The following is an 18,934-nucleotide window of genomic DNA, read 5'->3' as shown; positions in this document are numbered from 1 at the left end:
GTTTATTAAACCAAATCAGTGCTGGTCATCATTTCTGCCAAAAAATGAATAAAGGGAATTTTCTGTTGATATGATATATTTGCCTGAAAATAAGCATTCATTCGTTTGAAATAATTTCATGGTGTTAGTGGTTTGTTGGGCTTTAAATTCTTCTCAGATGTCTGTAAATCTTTGCTTTCCAGAGCCTGGAAAGAATAAAAACTGCATTTTGCAAAAGTACTTAATTAGTGCATACTATTTCTATAATAAGTCTGCTACTATAGCACACAGTGTTAGAGATGTCTACTGCATGTAAACTCATTTAAATTGATATTTATGAAGCTAAATACAATATAACATCTCTTCATAATATCACAAAGAAAGGCTGAGAAATCTGTTGTCAGTAATACCATAACACATTTGCTGTCTGTTGCCAAAAAAAAAAACTTTCATGGACTTTCATGGAAAAGTTGCTCTCTCAGTGGCTCTTTTTCAATCAGTGATAACTGCATAAGTCTATTAACCCCAACTGACCTTTCAGCATTTCTTCCTTCAAGGAAACTCGGCAGCTCTGGTGTATCTTGACAAATACCAGCTGCAGAGGGTCACTTTAAAGAACTGGCCTTCAGGGGCTTTTCTGCTTTTAGGAATCAATGTAAAGCAGGTGAGTGGAAACTTTCAAGTTTAACATTGTATGTAAGTAGAGGAAGAGTTAACATTTTACAAAAAATAGCATTATAAAACAGTTCATCTGTAATCTGTAAGAAAACAGAGAAATAATTTAGATTAGATATAGATATATTTGTCCTTTTGCAAAGGAAATTGTTTCCAATTTCTGTACAGCTGCAAGAGTACACAAATACATCAAACTGAACAGATGCGTGCATGAATCCAACAACTACCGGCGACCTGCACATTCTCAAACTTCCCATGCACAAACACGCAAACACGTTACAATCTGTAAGATGTGGGAGAAAAATTAAACATTGGGTGTGGGTTCAAGCTCACACTGATATGTCAAACCCGATGATAATACATATGGTACCATAAGATTAACACAAATGATCAAAACCACTCAATGTAATTTGGTGTTAAATTACAAAATCAACTCTCAGTAGAAGCCCTTAAGCACTTGTGATGTTTTAATTTCTGTTTTTTTGGATGGGGGATTGTCATGACTGACAAAATTTGGTTTAGTTATCAGGCTAGTAATAAATAAAACAACTGCACCAACTTAAAGATGTTTCCTGTTAGGTTAAACTCCGAAAGGGGACAATACTCTTTATGTTTGTGTAGATTAGGCAAACAGATACGCCTTGACAGGAAAGAGGATGTTTCTGTGCTAGTTTGTAAGCTGTCTCCTGAGAACAATATATTTTACACATGAGAATTTTAGAGTCCAAGCAAATGATGAATGCCTCAAAATACTAAATAAAAATCAAACAGTGCAAAATGTCACAACATGTTTCTGAACTGGAAAAAGTTGCATATGAAAGAAAGGGGCCATTCTCCTTTTTTGTGCTAAGAAAGAAACAGATGTGAAAAACAGTACTTTATAGAGCACAGGTTTCGGCATGGCATGAAAGAGGTATTAAGCTCTCAGATATATACTGAAAACAAAGTGGAGGAAAGAAAACAGGAACCAGATTAAATCAATTTTCATCCTCCATCCGTCTTCAATTTCTACATCATGGATTTAACTGAACTGTAACAACAAGAAAGTCCTGGTGCAGAGTGAATAGCACACTTATCATCACCCTGAAAGAAGCAATTATGACATAGTCTTCCAGAGAAGATGGAAGGATTTGTTGGATATATAGTTAGAATAATTACACCCAGTCCTCCAGCAGCAGACCGCTTGATGATGTATAATTGAAACTGAAATAAGACAGGTGTCACAAGAGGAGCACAGAATAATAAATATGATAAAAAATAATCTTGCTCTTTTGTAAGAAAAGGCATCACCACCCATTATATTCAGCTGCACACCGAGAGAAAAAAATTACCCTGCAAACACTTTTCTCAAAATACAATGTAAAGCCTTTATAAAAATAGCAGCCTACCTTACAGTTTCTTCAGGAAGGCTGGCCACTCTGAGCCAACTTTCCACAGCTCCCCTTAGAGACAGCATGTGTGTTAAAGATTATCCTCACAGTAATCACACCACAGAGCGCCCTGTGGCTTTTAGTCACAAAAGCCACTGACCTGTGTGTTGGGTTTGTGTCCACACATGATCACGACTCTTGAGCATCGATTTCCAAAATGCAGTTCCTCTGGCTCTGCAAATGCAGCTAAAAGCGACGCGCCTGCCTGTTCAGAATAGTCAACATTAGTCTATATTTCATGAGGAGTGGGATCAAAAACACTGTAAATGCTTGCCAGTTAGGAATTACTCATGTTACTCATTCTGGGATGCTACAGTCTTCATTTGTTTAGTTTACGAGTGAACACCACTTTGTCAGAGATACATTCGGGCGGATGTTTCTAAGCACCCAGATATTTATTGTGCAGATTTTTATATTGCACCGTGGAGGACTTCATGGCTGGAGTACGGCTCCAACTGGCTCATAAAGCACAGCGATTTCCTTCAGTGTATGCATATCCTTGGTGGGAGAGAAACTGAATTTCACAGCAAAATTTACAACTGCCAGAAAACACATGAACCAGGTTAAGTGATGGCTGTTGACATCTCTATTTGCTGTCTAAATTGGTACAGTAGCATGTTTTGGTCATTATTTTTATGGTGGTGTGAGAAGATGACAAATAAACAACAAACTGGTAAAGTGAAATACATATCGGTGTAGGGTGAGTGTTGTTTGCAATGCTTTGATTTGAGTGTGATACGTTAGTTTCGGCACAGCTACAAACACTTTTATATATATTCATTTTTTTGAGATACATTTTGCTACTAAATCCTGTTTTTCATTTAACAAAAGAAGCCAAAGTTATCTAATGTTCAGTGTTAAAATGTAAACAGCTATACAATGCATCTAGATATAATAGTGTCAAATTGGCAACAACATGATTCAATTCAGCAATTGCTCAGAGAAGAATCAATAACATAAAAAATAAATAAATCTGACCAGGCATTTCACACTAGTTTCCAGTGCTTTAGAACTCATTTCATTGGAAACAAAAAAGTACTGAGATTCAATGTAGCCATAGAAAAGAGTGATGACAAGGACGAATGTTGCACCTGTATAGTGAGAATGAAACACTGTGTGACCGACAGCACCAAACACAGCCTGAGACACAGGAAAACCTCCTGACACTCCATGCAGTGCAGTGCACAGTCAAGGCAGAAAACACCTGAAAGATAAGCTTCAGGCAGTGAGAGATACAGGCTTAAATATTCACTCTTCAATCAGAGCAGCTCTCTATAAGTCCCTACAAAACCAAAGAACGTTAGGTTGTATTATTTGGACCGACACAGCCAAGAGCTGGAGAGTCTTTATTGAAGTAAAGTGAAGTACGTGCTGTTGTTTTTCTTTAATCAGCTGCAGAGACAGTGATAACTGCTGATCTGCTGAGCAAAGTATAATCTCCAGCCTCCACTATAAACACAACTAGATGCATTTAATTGTCTTGGCTTCTACCTTGATGATGATTAAGTCAGAGTCGGTGGTTTAAATTGAAATATTTGAACAAAGATGATCTTTTTGGAGTGTTTTCAGTTCAAAAACAACAGACCAGATGGTTTTAATAGAAAAAGTGTACCTTTATAGAGTCAACTGTGCTTTTTCTGTCCTGCTTTTCTTCTTTTTTTTTTCTTTCATTAGCTCATAATTGTGCCCAGATATGCCCAGATTCTTTTAATGTACCATGTTTTGGCAGCATATTAAAACGTTGGTTTGCAAGCTCTGTGATACAGTAAATCAGCATGATTGACAGAGACATCCTTGGCCTGAGAAACAGGTTAATATCCTGCACATCTGCTTTGGTTTGTATTTTTCCTTTAAACCTTTCCTGTATTTTATGTGTTCTTTGACATGAATTGTGCAATAGATGGGTGACGGGAGGACATAACTAACCTGCACAAAGAAGAGAGACTTTGTTAGCATATCATGTCAGTACCTTTTATTTCTGCTGAGACAAACCCACGATTCTCATGGAAAATATGTTTTATAAATGCTGCATGCGATAAAAAAAGAGGATGGAAAGCCCATCCAGGACTGACTTTACAAACAACTATATGTAAATACTTCTTATGGAGTTACAGAAAAGTAAACAGAGTTTAAATTTATGCTTCTAGTTTATTTATTTAATCATCTCAGAATACCAAATACAAGATTCCAAAATATAGGAATGGTTTAAATGCACAGGTGTCACCTCTAATGGAAATGGGAAGTGACAGTTGAGTTCACAAACAGTCTGTTGTAACTCCCAGAACCTAAAACCCCTCTCTCTTCTCCGGCTGGAGAAACCAATGTGCATATGTGAATAACAAGCAAACATAACGTGTTTCTGCGTTGCCCTCTGTCAGGACACATTCCTCGCGGGTCCTGCTGCAGCCTTGTCATACCAAACAACATGTAAAAATGTGACCCATATGGTCTCCCTTCTCAAGAGGGACTGATTGAGCTGTATGGAAGTCATCGCCCACCCACAGAATACAAATAAGGAGAACCATATGTGGGGAGATGAATTAGGTAAACTGCACAACATTTTTATTAGATACAATTTCACTTGCCTTGTGAATGGACTGCAAGGTGACACTTTGAAAATAAACTTTGAGCCACAGAAAGAAAAAGACCTCTGGTTAACGGACGGTAAGTCAGTGAAACACGGAACTGTTAAACCAAAAGAACAATAACTATTGTGTTTTGTACAGGCAGTTGTATCAGATTGATCAAAATGTGACCAAATAAGCATCATGTCAATCATCTGGAAGAGCCGACTGTGCCAGTAAGTGTGCCTTTAAAGTAACTGGCATATTAAACCGCATTAAAACTGTGAACAAATGTTTAGTTTTGCAGTTTATTTATATGTTTGTGTAAAATCAAACCTTTCTTTTATGGATTACTGACCATGTTTGATTCTCATTTCAAATCCAAATGTTCTCATTCAGAACACTTGTTTACACAATGAATAACAAAATCCTTTGAGTGCAGTATAAATAAATCGCCACAGGAAATTGACCTATGTGTTCTGCATGGTAGGGAAGCCTTAAAGAGGCTTAGGAGCCACTGGCACTGAAAAAGACACGTGAAGTGCAGTTCTTATTTTTTCCATAGATAATAAAGAAAAGACACTTCTAAACCTTGTTGCATGCTTTCACATAAATAGAAACTGTTGCTGTTATATTAGGTTACTTGGAATCTTTGAAGTTTACAGACCAATCAATGTGGATGGCTGATTATTGACTGATTACTGTATTACAGACTACAAAATATTGCAGCATCTGCCATTTAATCTTTGAGGACGTCTCTGAGCCTCCAGCATGAACACGTCTGTCGGACAGTATCAGTGGCTCGTTACGTCAGCTTTTTGTTTATACTTTGCAGCGTTTGTCAGTGTATTTCCTGCTCGTTTTGATTTAGATTAAATAAAAATGACCAGAATCATCAAGCATTTGTGACTTCTGACACGCAGCCAGTCCCGGCCTGCTAAAAGCTTCAAGATGATCTCTCCTCACTAAATATATCACATTTGCTGAACAAAAGAACATGTTCTTAACAGCCGCTCACATGGACATGTCTGCTTTCTCAATCAGGTTGAGAGAATAAACATGTTTGTGGTCGAAAAAAAGCCTAATGTCAGCACCTGGAAACACACCCTGACATTATAACTGTGTTTATGTAAAGCCAGGAGTATGTTGTGACATAGTCTATAAACCTGAGGGCATGATGCATGAATAATTCACAAGAAACCCTTCATGAAAAGTAAACTGCAATGGGTTGTGACCTTTTTCCAGCATGTTTTAGAAGTGGCCACTAGAAGTGCTGATCTGATGAATGTCAGGCACCTCTGACTCACTGCAGCCTGTTTTTGACCACGGGGGTCTCAGAGGGGAAGGGGCCGCTATATTAATCTGCCCTGAGTATGGCAATTGTTACCCTTTTCTTTCATGTGGTCAGGAGGTTGCTGTCGAGAGAGCTGCGTAGTTTTGGGGAACTTAAATAGGGGCTCATTCATAGCAGTGCCTGCGTTACAGAAAAGGAAGAAATGTGGCTGAATTGGAAAGAATCCATGATATTAAACAGTAGATGGGATTGTGAAGTGCTAGGAGTAATCATGCCAGGCAACAGGCCGCAGGAATGCAAATCACCCCTCAAGCCAAGAGTTAAGTTAGCAGGTGGCCTCTTCTATTCACTGAATGTCAACACTCCTTTTAGATGGAGCCCACATAACATCTGGGCAGGCCAGCCACTGCTTTTAATTAAATGAAATACAGTCACTCAATGTTCTGCCATGTCAGAGAAAAAAAATGTTATAAAAGTGGGAGGGTAGGGGGAGAAAAAGTGCAACAGTACATATCCTGTGTTCAGTGAAGGTCAACACAGTTGTGTAAATAAATATTAATCCTTAACCTAATCCCTAGATTTCCAAGACCATTGAAAATACCTGCGTAACCAGAGTTCTTCTCTGGAAATAGCATGTCCTCTCGGATTTTTCTGGAAATTATACTCGTCCCGCATGAGGAGGAAACACTCGCTAATTTTAGTTTATGGTCTCCACTTTGTTTCCCGCAGTGTATCGTAGCTCTGAGCAGATGGCAACATCCAAAACATGAGTGTGCAGAAGCAAGCAGAGATGTGCCATACACTTTGCATAAATCATGTGATGGATGCTGTCTTTCCCCATAATCAGGAAGGGATTGCTTACAAAATGATATACCTTTCTCTGCTGGCAGCCTCATGATAATCACCCTTTTGGGCTGTCTTTGGAGGTCACAGCACTACTTTACTGCGAGCACTGTACCACTAGTATTACCACTCCCCAAGAGCATGTCAACAGGCTCCGTGGGTGGACCCCTAGTTTATATCATACTTGTCAAACATTTATAAATCTGCGACGGTAGTCCGGCAACAGTGTGTAAAACATGAGTACTCCGAAACTCCAAACAGAAATACAAAAGGACATCTTGAATTCGAAAAGGCTGGAGGACTCGCAGCTGGAGGAAGGGGAAAAAGCTCCAAGATGAAATTTCTGCTTTTAGTTTGGGGTGATAAATGGTTGCAGAAAAAGTGGTGGCGTCAAGTAAAGGTACAAAATGAGAGTTTTTAAAGTGGTACATTTATTAAAATACACAACACTCTACATGAAGATATACTTTCCCCAAACGTAAGCTAGAATTAGTGTGAAGCAAAGACGTCCACAGACGAGTGAGAAAACAGTGTTTATGGAGGCGTTTCATAATCCCCATTCTGAGGACACACTCACATATATTTAAAAAGAAAAAAAGCTGGCATGGAAAAGGTGAAACAGTATCAGTGCTGAAAGATGGTGACGGCTTGAAAAAAGCTTTGGGTAGTTTGGTTTAGATTAGAGAACGCTCACTATTTTTTTCCCCCTGTGAAGAAGTCTGATTTACAGAGTTTCCAACAGCCTGTTCAAGATGTGATGTTAGCGCTAATAGCGTCACCTTGACTTTCATTTTAAACGTGATGCCGCGTTTTCTTATATTATTCTGCATGTAGCAGTCATTTATTGGTCCATTACAGAAACTAAATACAAAATTAGTACTGAAGAAAAATATATCATATACTGTATAACCACATGTCAGTGAGTTTTCATCATGAGTGTTTCATGAAAGGGGAAAAACAAGAACAAGGGGAAGCGATCTTATGTATCATGATGACTCCAGTGAATAGTTAACTCATAAAAGTTATCATACAGACATAGCTAAGAGGGAGTATATGCCAACGGACACAAAAGTTAAATGGTAACTGGCGTAAAGTAAAATCAACAGTTTGTCCTAATCATTTAAATATCACAATATTCAGTGCTATTTTTAAAAAAGAAAATAAATTAGGTAATAAAACTTTATATACATAATACTGTACATCACATCACACCTGCAGCACATGTGTTTTCCAGCGATTCCCGTACCAAATAGCATAAATTAAAGTTATCCCCAGCCACTAATGGCAACCGCAAGACCTAACTACCATATTTCTATATTTCTTGAGGATAACATTTGAGCTGTCATCAAAGTAAAGTACTGATATTGCGTTGAGCTTGGTCGGAGCACAGCATGGCTTTGGCACATTGTCAGGAAACATTAAATGGACCTATGAATGAGAGCATAAAGTAGGTTTAAAAGAGGTGCAACAGCAGTGAGTTTCAAATGAATTAGAACTGCTAAGAGCCTTATGTTAGCTTTTAACGCCATTTTATCACATTACACATATGCAACGCACGCTAAAGAATACTTACCAGGGTTTGCACAATTGCATGATTTGTTGCATTCATGTGTGCGTTGAGTGGAAAAGAGCATTCACCATCGCAGTAAAAAGCAGCATAGCCCTCAGGTGCGATGATCCAATCCTTAACAACATGGAGCTTTTATTTACGACATATTATGAGTTTTCTTAAAGTCACCTTAAAATCTCAATAAAGACGTGTTGTTCTTTGTGTTATTGCCATCCGTTTGTGTTATGAATGTCTTTTGGTGTGAAATCGTTTTGTCTTACCTGCCAGCCCAAATCTCGAAAACTGACATAAAGTTCATGCTTCTTGCAGGCTTGTTTCTGTTCACTTGTGTTGTAATCTGAAAAAATAAAAGGCTATTAGTTATCACAGAAAGTAATGATCATTTATGTGTTTTTGTTTGCTTACTGTAGGAAGGATAGCAAACAGTGGCTACAAAGCTTCATAACAAATCCACTAGACACATACACACACAGTACATAAACATTGCAGTCCATAAATACATTTGTGTGTACATGAGAGCGTCCGGAGTTACAGGCGTTTCCTTTCCCTCATCAGCGTGTGAGGGTCATAAATCTACACAACAGGAAAACTAACCATCAGGACCTTATTTGGGTCATTTATTATTCCTTGAATTAATTCCTCATTGATTTGATGTACAGGACAGTGGACTGTGCCGCTGCCCAAAGTGGGGCCTGCGGGACCAAGTTGGCCTGCCTGTAAGGTTGAATTTGGCCCACCACATGTTTCAAGCAAAAATAAATAAACTAATTTAATAGATTTAATATAACTTGGGGTCATACACATATATAATAATACAGTACAATAAGTGTTTTCACCTTAATGTTAATGCTATTAATGCAACAAACATGCAGATCAGAACTTAATGCTGAATAAACCTTTGATTCCAAATAACATTTTTTTGTGAATCTACTGTTTTCTTGCCTCCAGATTAGCATTAAAAGTCTAAAGCCCTGCAAGTGGCCCCTCCAGACTGCCATGTTCATTACACGCCACAATATGAAAATTAAGACAAGCATACATTAACAGTAATAGGGCTAAAAATGTAAGGTTTGTTCTGAAGATGGCACCAAAGGAGAGGAATGACACAAAATCTAAATTTCATGGCAATCTGGCCAGCGATTGTGGATGTATCTATGCAGGAAATGAAGTTGGTCAGTCAGACAAATGGATGAACAATATGATGCAACAATGGCTGAACAATGAATCTAATTTAGAGATCTGATATATATAGGAACAAAATAGATTATAAAAACACACTTGTTAAGATGCTCTTAACTACATCATAAAAGTGCACATACCTCCAGGTTTTGGTGCCCTGGATGATTCTTGTTGATTAGTAGATTTATTGCGATTGTGGTTCTTTTTCTTCCCACCAGCAGCTCTGACAGAGCGAAGCAACACCCCACTGGCCTTGAAGAAAGCAACCAGGAACGGCTGTTTGGACTGAGGCCCGTTCCTCCCAATGATTCCAGCAGATTTTATGTTGATACTTCGCCCTTTAAAAAACAGAAGGTAAATAAAACCTTCAAAATAAAAATAAAGAAAAATGGGATATTTGATCATTTTACGACTGCTTTCAGCTGTGATTCTGAAGTCCGGCATCTTTACAAATACTAGATCAAGCCATTCATTTTCTTTGTGGACTTGTGGCCATTTGTTGTTAGTAAATAATAATGCTAATATACAAATATACAAGTCACATTAGCCCCGAAGTCAGTCAAATGCAGACATTGTAGATTGTCTCAAAAGATGAACTTCCTGAACTTTACTAGATTCCAAGAGGCTGAGAGAAATCTGGGGAACAAATCATAGAAAGGAAAACTGAAAGCTTCACTTGCCATCTACAGTCTCCACACAGAGCTGCAGGCCCAAGTTCTGCTGTGGGTTCATCACCCAGTGGTTACTGGTGGCCGTGATGTCGAAGACTAGCCAGCCCCCATCAGACGCCTGGACCTTTTTGGAATCAAGCAAGAACGTCTCTGCATCTCTGAAGGTAAGAAAAAGCAATGAAATAAACATCTGCATTAAAGAAACTGCAGTTAAAATGATCCCCACACAGGCAGACAGTACACGAAAGGGCGACTGCAATTAAAAAAGATACATGATTATTATCATGATCCAGTAAATAATTATTTGAATATTGTCTGTATGTTGATTTTCAACATTATTACGCCTGCATTTCAGAGCGGAGTCTGTCAAACAGATGGTGAAATGAATGCTGTCAATAAACTGCTGCATCATAAACAAATTGCAGAACCTCAGAGCTACAGTGCGCTAAGCTCTAGAACAAATAAAAACTGTCTGTGCACCTTAACCTTGCATAGTTTTAATGGGACACAGAAAAGAAACCATATGCTGCTTTGAGGGCATTTAGGCTGATTCCAAGAGGTCTTAACCAGTTAGACTGGAACAGATAAACGAAGTATCACTGACTGATCACTGACTGGATACTTCAGCCCAAACTCTGTAGCAGAAGCCAAAATCTGAGTGCCTTTTATTAGGTTCTTCATCTTTTTATCCTTTTGAAACCAAACATTCTTCTCCAGAAAGCCTTCGGTATTGAAAACTGGTGATTTGGTGAGTTCAAGTCATTTTTGTACGGCAACATTGTGCAGGAGATAAAAAGAAAGCAGTGCAGCTATTGTTGAAGAGGCTGTAATTTGTAACTAGCTGCAGAGTTGTGTGGTAAAACGTGCGCCAAGATTTCAGCTATTTGATTGGCAAAACATTTCAGGAGTTATGAATCATGTATATCAGCCTTTGTGTATTTTTAACATGAGCCTGACATAAGGCATCAATCAACCCTAAGTTGAAAAAGCCCCGCTACGCAATTTGCATTGGATTCATTTCAAGAGGCAGATCGGATAAGGCAGCGCCTGTTCAGTTTTTGTGGTTACATGGTGCTGGTATGTGGGAACCAAGATTTTCCATGTGGGCCCCCAAGGTTCAGGAATTATTCATGTGTTTACTGCAGGTGTAATAAAGCTCAACCTCATGTGTTATTCTGCATGAGGTCAATCCTTATGAGTGACATACTGCTGAACTTCCTCTTTAAAATGCACAGTATTGCGCTTGCATCCTGTGCTAATTTCATTATTCCCATAGCCATACCCAAGAGGAAAATGTTCATCCCGCCCCTTCATCTGTGATTACTGGATGTACTGTTCCACACAGAGTGAGCTAACACCGGGGATAGACATAACTCCTCTTTTTAGACAAGTCAGTCCCCTCTAAATAATGTTCACATGCCACTATTCCTCATTAGCAATTTATGTTCAGCAGCAAAGTTCAGTTTATCTTGCGTGGCAGCTGGATTCACAAGACCACGCAAGCCAAGAATCCATCTTGCCAGGCTTAAAGTTATGCACTTGTGGTCAGTAGTTTGGACTGATCAGCGCCCTACGAGGAACTGCTGGGAGCTATGGACGTGGTTTAGGAGTGACGACAGCAAGAGAAGTGACTGTTTCTGTCAACAACAATTAGCATGGATGCTGCTGTAGCATCAGTTACATCAGACCTGGTGAGGATTTTTCATTGAAAGAAGGGCAAAGAATGGCACAAAAGGCTTTTTTCATGGAAAAGATGTTTTCCTCCAGACTGGCTTTGGCGAGGGTTAGGACTACTACGTCATATGGTTCATTGATGTGATTGGTTGAAGTTAACCCCTGATAGACGGTTTCCAAGGATGACTTCCTGTGTAACAAACCATCTGGAGCGTCAGCTTAAAGTTCAGCACCAGTGCAGGACATAGTGCAATGTTGATATAATGCAGTGAAAGGAGGTGAGGTGGATGCATATTTGTCTGACTTTAAAGGTACTCTGTGGAGTTTTTGCCCACTGGTACTGTTGAGATATGTAGCAATATGTTTTTAAGAGGTCCTCATTTTGTTAGTATCTTATTCCGCTCATGTGCACAAGGACGATGGTTTCCCCAGTTGACAGTTAGCGGCAGTAAAGCACCAGAAAATGTTGCAATGTGCCAAAAAAGGTAGTGAAGAAGATTAACTGCTAGGAATCAAACTTGGCTCTGGAAATGCATTCAACGTGTTTATTAGCTCTCAACCATGCCCACGTTGTGTTCTGGTGAGAAAGAGTGAATATAAACATAACTTCATTGGTTTAAGGAAAAACGCTGTAGTTTAACGCCAGCGTCTCGAGTTCAATCTCACACTCAAAGTAGTGATGAGTAATATTTTACTTATTTACCATCGACTGCAACCTTTACTTAACCCTAAGAAAGTGCTTTTTAAAGTACTGACATGAACTGAGGGAAGAGAGGGCAACAAAGGTTCCTCAGGAGGTTGCAGTTAGTATAAATAGTCACTATCTTCAAACCTTTAAGATGCCCAAATAATTTACTTCAGCCAAAACTTAACCCTACATCAGCTGGTATACAAGTAGATTGTTTAGAAATAACCACAAAGAAACCATCTGTGTGATGTGACAAATGTGTGTGTTCAGTATTATCATCCTGTCAAACATAGAAGAATGCGTATGGCTTCACAGACTAATAGGTCTCATATAAAATGCATTCACCCTTTTTTGAGTTGAGGAAAAACTTGTTTTAAAATCAAATACTCCAATATTGTTTCTAAGTTTTCCCACACTGGGAAAGAATTGGTCTTTGTGAACACTGACTAAAACACAGTATTCCCCATGAAAACGTGTGTGAAAACTTAAACTGAGCAGTCTTCCCCTTTAAGATGGCAGAGTCCATTGACTTGGACCTTTTCAAAGCCCAGGAGGGCCATATCTCCCCTTCAATCACCCACACACATTTTTGGCAAGCGAATGTGGGCCCACTTTTAAGCACACCCTTGTGTATTCAGCTATGTCATAGTTTAAACTTCCGGAATATTGTTAAGACAGGCAGGTGGTGGGCATAACAGTGACCATGGGAGCACCCGAGGGAGCCCCCTCCCCCCTATGTGGGCCCTCATGGTCTCATCTGGGACACGGCCAGCTTGGCAGGCAACACAAGACGAGTGATAACTGATGGACCTTCCAAGCTTCGTAAGTGGCCAACTTGCTAATGGAGTTCTCTTTATCCGAGAACTATATTTGTAAGGCAGACATGGTGCGAATGAAGGAGAACAGAGTTGGAGATAGAAGGGCCTTCTATGCGAATGGAAAGTTTCAACCGTGCAAGACAATAGCTGTTGGGCTATTTGCCTCTTTAACTGTGAAATAAGACAACTGCATGGGATCAAAATGCAACACGTGTTTATCTTTTTATCTCTTTATTACAGTGAAGCTGCAGCTATTTTTGTCTTCTTTCCATCAATTTGTAATTGCAAACAGGATGATGTTTGGTGTCTGCTTTATGTTTCACAGCATTAAAAATAAGTGAGAACAGGCTCGAAGCAGCCTGGGGGGGATTCTTCATTCCTCTAGGACTGACTTATTGAATGAAGCCAGATTAATTTTCTGTGAAATGTCAAAGATCAGCCTGTTCATCTTCAGCAAAGTGATATATCTATACAGCAATATCATACTTAAAGAATACTCCATTGAAAGCACTCACAATATCATTTAAGAAGAATTAGAATCATTGTCATTGTTCGTGTGTCAAATCTTCATTTAATAAGTAACTAGTGTCAGATAAATGTAGTGTGTAGAGTAAAAAATACTAACTCAAAACTGAACAGAAGCACAGTACTTGAGCAAATGTACTTCACAACCCAGCTCTGCCTTTAAAGTTTGGTTTTGGTTGATTAGGTACTTACTTGTTCTGATATTCCTTGATGACTTGATATATGGAAACCTTCAGAGTGATATTGTCGTACCGGGAATGACTGCGGTCCTTATAGATTCGAAACTCTGCAGCAGTCACTGCCTCTCCGTCGGGGATCTGAGTCAGATCAAAACGGAACTCCTTGTAGTGTCTTCGTTGGTGAGAAAAATCTTTATCTTTCTCCACTGGGAAAGGAAACATTTCATGATGAATTTCATTTTTACTGGCAGTAAAGCTGATCAGAAAAAACGGTTTCAACTCCTGAACCGCTGTGCGTGTCGCTCAGAAGAGAAAATACGCTGGCATTAACGCACAGGGGAAAAAAAGTAATTTATCACATCTTCTTTTACATTCCAGGTCCAATCCAAACATTTTGACTACCAACAAAAGCACTTTCCAGTTCATTAAATCAGTCAACTGAATACAGGTAGCAGTTCCCAGACAGGCCCTCTACTGTGTGCCTAACTGCATTCTCTGGCCATGATGAATGGGCTGTCAGTTAAGAAAAACAGGCTGATTTCAATTAAAGACACTTTCGTCTGCTCCTCAAGTGAGAGAAAAGACCAGACAGGATTCTTCAGCGTCATGTGAACGTCTACTCTGACCTCATTTCTGACCTTATACTGACCTCCTGTAGGTTTCATACAATGCATTAAGAGTGTTTACTGACCCTTAACCTTTAAAATTAAATATTTCTTATATAATGAGTAACATCAGATATCTTTTTTTAGGCCTGTCTGCTGTGAAAATGCTTAAAAACTCATAACGTGTGCTTATTTTGTATTGTCCTGCATGGAAACAAAAAAAAAAGAAGATATGTACAGCTTGATTTTTCATCTATTTTTGCAGATGAAATAATAATGAGAAAAGAGAGCTTCAGTGTATGAACATGCTGGAAAAACAAGCTGCTTTGATGCTGCTACAAAGTGACTCACAGCCTGCCTGGTAGCAGAAAAGAGGCATGCGGCTGAGGTCAGTGGATTTTCTAACATCCATGGCGATATCATGGAGTGCGTTTCCCTGATATTTTATCGAGGAGAGAACGCCTGCGGTTACTTAGCACAGACGGGTCAGAGGTCAGGTCTGACTTTTACCCACTGAGCATGTTTCATCATATTAGCCACGGGCAGTAATCTGAAGCAGAAGTGCCAGAGAGTGAGCAGCATTTAACTTTCAAAAAGCTAGAGGTTAAATAATAATGCCGTTTCTCAAGGGGTGAGCATGTTCTACCAGGACTACATTTTGTTAAAAGATTAATAAATGACTGGTGCGTTTCATTCTTACATCCTGTTGGATACAATCTATGGATGGATTTCCAGTCACTGACTCCTTATTTATACATCGAAAGTTCAAATGGTGACAGCAAACATATTAAACTGCGCGAAATGCCACATGGACGTTTGTAAAACAGTTGAGGTCAGAAGCTATATTTGAGTGTACTGTAATAAAGACAGAGCCCCATTGAACACTTCACTGACGGTCCCCAGAACGAGAGCGGAGCTTTCAAGGCTGACAGTGTACATGCCTGCTATAGTGGTAAGTGGAAACAGATGGGCTCACGCCAAGGTGAGGGATTATACATGCAGGCAGCTCTACACAAATTCACTTTTACATGTTTTGTTCTATATTTAAGAAAATAAAATCCTTAACACTACAATACCAACATTATGTAAAGTTTACTCATCCAGGAGTCTCTAATGCTGCATCATATTTCATTTTGGGGAAACTTCCACGTGACAGGCTTAATATTTCAATTCTAATTAAACAGTAAAATAACACAAATATGAAGAATAGAGCAACTGCTTTCTCTTCGTGACAGAACCTCAAGACACGGGTATCAGTCAATATCACTCCCATTTTAACGACAGGAAATCATTCAGACCAATTTTCTCAAGGTCAGACAGTCATCTGATAAGTTGCTCTGAACTGCTGGGTTAAGGGTCACGGCTACTGAACAAACACAGCCATTATACAGATCAGCTGCTTTTTAATAGAAAGCAGCACAAATTGATAAGGTCAAAATGTTGGGCCTAATTCTGTTAAATACAAAATATTTCACACAAGGCTAAAAGCAGCTGAACGCCTCAGAGGCCAGATGATGACTGATGTCTGAAAATGTGCTCACATATTCACGTTTAGAGAGAGAAACATAAAACAGGCTACAAAAGACAGAGTGAGGGGAGGTCAGCAACTGTAAAACTTAGATGATCAGCACATTTTTTGTACGACAACATAGCTCTGATTATTTTAAGTAAATCTGTCCAATTATTTAAAGAAAACAACTTAACTGCATGTGCTGAAAGCAACACAACAGACAGGCCAAGACATATAGTTAAAACAGGCTTTACTCTTGAAATACATGCAGTTCATGCTGCATCATTGTAGGCTATTGCTCCTGGTCGGCACTTAATATACAAAATATCGAGCTTTCATCAAGCACACAATTAAAGCAGATGCAGGTAAAATTATCATACCTTATTTATTTCCTTTCCAGTGGAGGGGAAGAAGATGAAGGGGAACATGGGCTGGCTTTTTTTTTTTTTTTTTTTAAAGCTTTGAGATGTGGTTTTGGAATTGGAAAGTGTTTGCATCTCTAGATAATATTGAACCCAGGCAGCTTAATTTCGATTCATTATTTCATTTTGATTTAAAGAAACCTGTTGAGAAATCAGCCCGCTTTTAATACCACTTACCTAAATTGACAAAACTCATAACCATGTCGGCATCGTTGAGGAAGTTGGTGTCGTGCGCTGAGGTGAGCGCGGGGCTGTGGCCTAACAGAGGCGCCGCGCGGTAAGGCTGCGCCACACGGGAGTACCCGGCATGCTGGGGGCTGTAGTAACCTTTCCTGGAGTGCCCTTGAGCCTTGGCACTAAAACCCTTCCCCACGCCCTGCTGCACCTCCTCCTCCTCCTCCTCCACGGCCATGGCGTTGTACAGGTCGAGCATGAACAGCGGCGCGGAAGACGCCTGCTTCCCGGGAGAGAAGGGCCTCGGACGGTGAGGCAAGCCCAGGATGGAGAGGATCTCTCTCTGGATCTCCCGTCTCTCGTGATTGCGCAACCTCCTGTAAATAAAACTGGAGTGCACATGGTTGTCACTTAACCCGCATTGAGCGCAGGACAGAAAACTGAGGCAGCTCCACGCCAGTCCAAGCACCGCACGGTTCAAAGGTGTAAGCGCTGTCATCTTGACAATTAGTTCACTCTGGGGTATGAAGTTGAACTACATCGCACAAGTAAAAGAATTTATATCTCTGCCAATACGGAATCATAAGCTTTCCATATTAGACAGAGGCGCCACAACTTTCACGGTGGCAACTGCGGAGGCTTTTTTTTTTTTTTGATCTAGCAGTCAGCGCTTCTACAAATGAGGGATCAGCTTGCAGAAAAGTCGCCGCTCCTCTCCTGTGTGCGAGGCTCCTCCAGCAGTATTTACTCCTCCGGGGTCCATCCAAAGTCTCCGCACACACCAAGTATTTATGGAGATATGACCCCGTCCCTCACCTTACTCCTCTGTGATGCAGAAACACGTAGGTACGCCCATAAAGTCCAGGGATAACCCGGAGTTTCCAGTGGATGAAACGTGTTGAAGTGTGTTAACAGAGAGGAGCTCTCGACTCATGCTCCTGCTCGCATTTTCCTTTTTTTTCTCCCCCTTTCTTGGGAGTGCATTGGGGCAAGTTGCCCTCTGAGTCCATCCCACACTCAACCTTTGTTTTTGCATCCACTTCTAGCGGCCGCAATAAAACTTCAGGCCGGTCCCATGATGAATGTGGCGGCTCGGGAGTGTAAAAGGAGACACTTGAAATCCGAGAGCCCGTCTTAACGAGTGAAAGACTAATGACAGAGGCTTTTAATCACCTCAACTTATTGAAGTCCGCGTGTTTATAAGACAGGACTCCAGCTGCATTCAGCGCCAACAACAAGGATCCGGTTTTTATAGAAGGGCTTAAACATGATCCTGCTGTAAGAAAAATGATTTTATTAAACACACCAGCAAACAAGTGGGCCAGCTTGTAATGCGCTGCAATTAGGATGACACTGCAGTGCATAAATCCCATGTAGGAACAGGGAGGAGAAATAACACAAAGACCGACAAGGATACTGCAAATGTTGCCTGAAGAGCCACAGACCTGCTGCAGGTCTGTACGGCCTGCGATGACTTCATTATTATAAAAGCTGACTTTGAGTACAGACAAGTTTATTTACAGCAAAGAGCTTTGATGCAGAAAGCCCCGCTCTCAGAGGAGCATTGGGTTAACAATACGTTGAAGTCAGCGCGCCTGGATAATTAAAAACGTAAATAGTCAGAGGTTTCCATGTGATGTTGTGGCTGCTGTCCAAAGAGGAAAGAAAAGGAAGGTCACTCGGAGATGGAACTCCTGGCCATGCGGGGATGTTACTCCACAGCGCCATCTGGTGTACAAAGCATTAACAATTCAACTGTTATTAAATAACATAATTGTGAAGTCTCTCTTATACACGCACCGCCTACAGAAGCGTTCTAATTGGAGCTGCACTTGTATCCACGTTTATTATTGCTGCGTCCTTAGAAGAAGACCCGGGAGATGATATCTTTTGTGTTTCCATGGCAATCACGGTTCATCCCTCCTGATGCTGCTGCTGCAGAAAATGGAAACGTCACAGCACACACTCCAAAAAGCCAAACGTTTCACAGGAAAATGATGAGATCCATGATTTGATGGATTCCTGAAATAAACCTGAAACGTTAACGCATAGAGCAAGCTATGTCCACAAGTCATTAAGATATTTTAATTCTAGTAAAAAAAAAAAAAGATTCATACAAAAGTCACCTTAACAC

General features: G+C 40.0%; 1 protein-coding gene across 1 annotated transcript; it reads right to left on the bottom strand.

Moving 5' to 3' along the window:
- Positions 1 to 7,205: 7,205 nt before the first annotated feature.
- Positions 7,206 to 17,698, bottom strand: bmp5 (bone morphogenetic protein 5). Its single transcript, XM_070977918.1, has 7 exons — positions 16,804 to 17,698; positions 14,103 to 14,295; positions 10,215 to 10,363; positions 9,675 to 9,872; positions 8,616 to 8,692; positions 8,359 to 8,469; positions 7,206 to 8,213 (listed from the first exon to the last, which is right to left on the bottom strand). Exons 1-7 carry the CDS (start codon positions 17,297 to 17,299, stop codon positions 8,064 to 8,066), a joined length of 1,374 nt encoding a protein of 457 aa, XP_070834019.1. The 5' UTR covers positions 17,300 to 17,698; the 3' UTR covers positions 7,206 to 8,063.
- Between the last annotated feature and the right edge of the window lie 1,236 nt (positions 17,699 to 18,934).

The sequence above is a fragment of the Chaetodon trifascialis genome, chromosome 13, assembly GCF_039877785.1.
Source record: "Chaetodon trifascialis isolate fChaTrf1 chromosome 13, fChaTrf1.hap1, whole genome shotgun sequence".
Taxonomy (NCBI): Eukaryota; Metazoa; Chordata; class Actinopteri; order Chaetodontiformes; family Chaetodontidae; genus Chaetodon; species Chaetodon trifascialis.
This window is presented reverse-complemented; position numbering and strand designations above follow the sequence as displayed.

Bases quoted from the DNA above. Each gene is read 5' to 3' on its own strand.
- bmp5 (XM_070977918.1), bottom strand. From the start codon at position 17,299: ATGACAGCGCTTACACCTTTGAACCGTGCGGTGCTTGGACTGGCGTGG. The intron at 14,296-16,803 runs GTAAGTGGTATT...TTCCTTTCCCAG, and splicing joins TATGAGTTTTGTCAATTTAG to TGGAGAAAGATAAAGATTTT. The intron at 10,364-14,102 runs GTAAGTACCTAA...TCTTACCTTCAG, and splicing joins ATCAAGGAATATCAGAACAA to AGATGCAGAGACGTTCTTGC.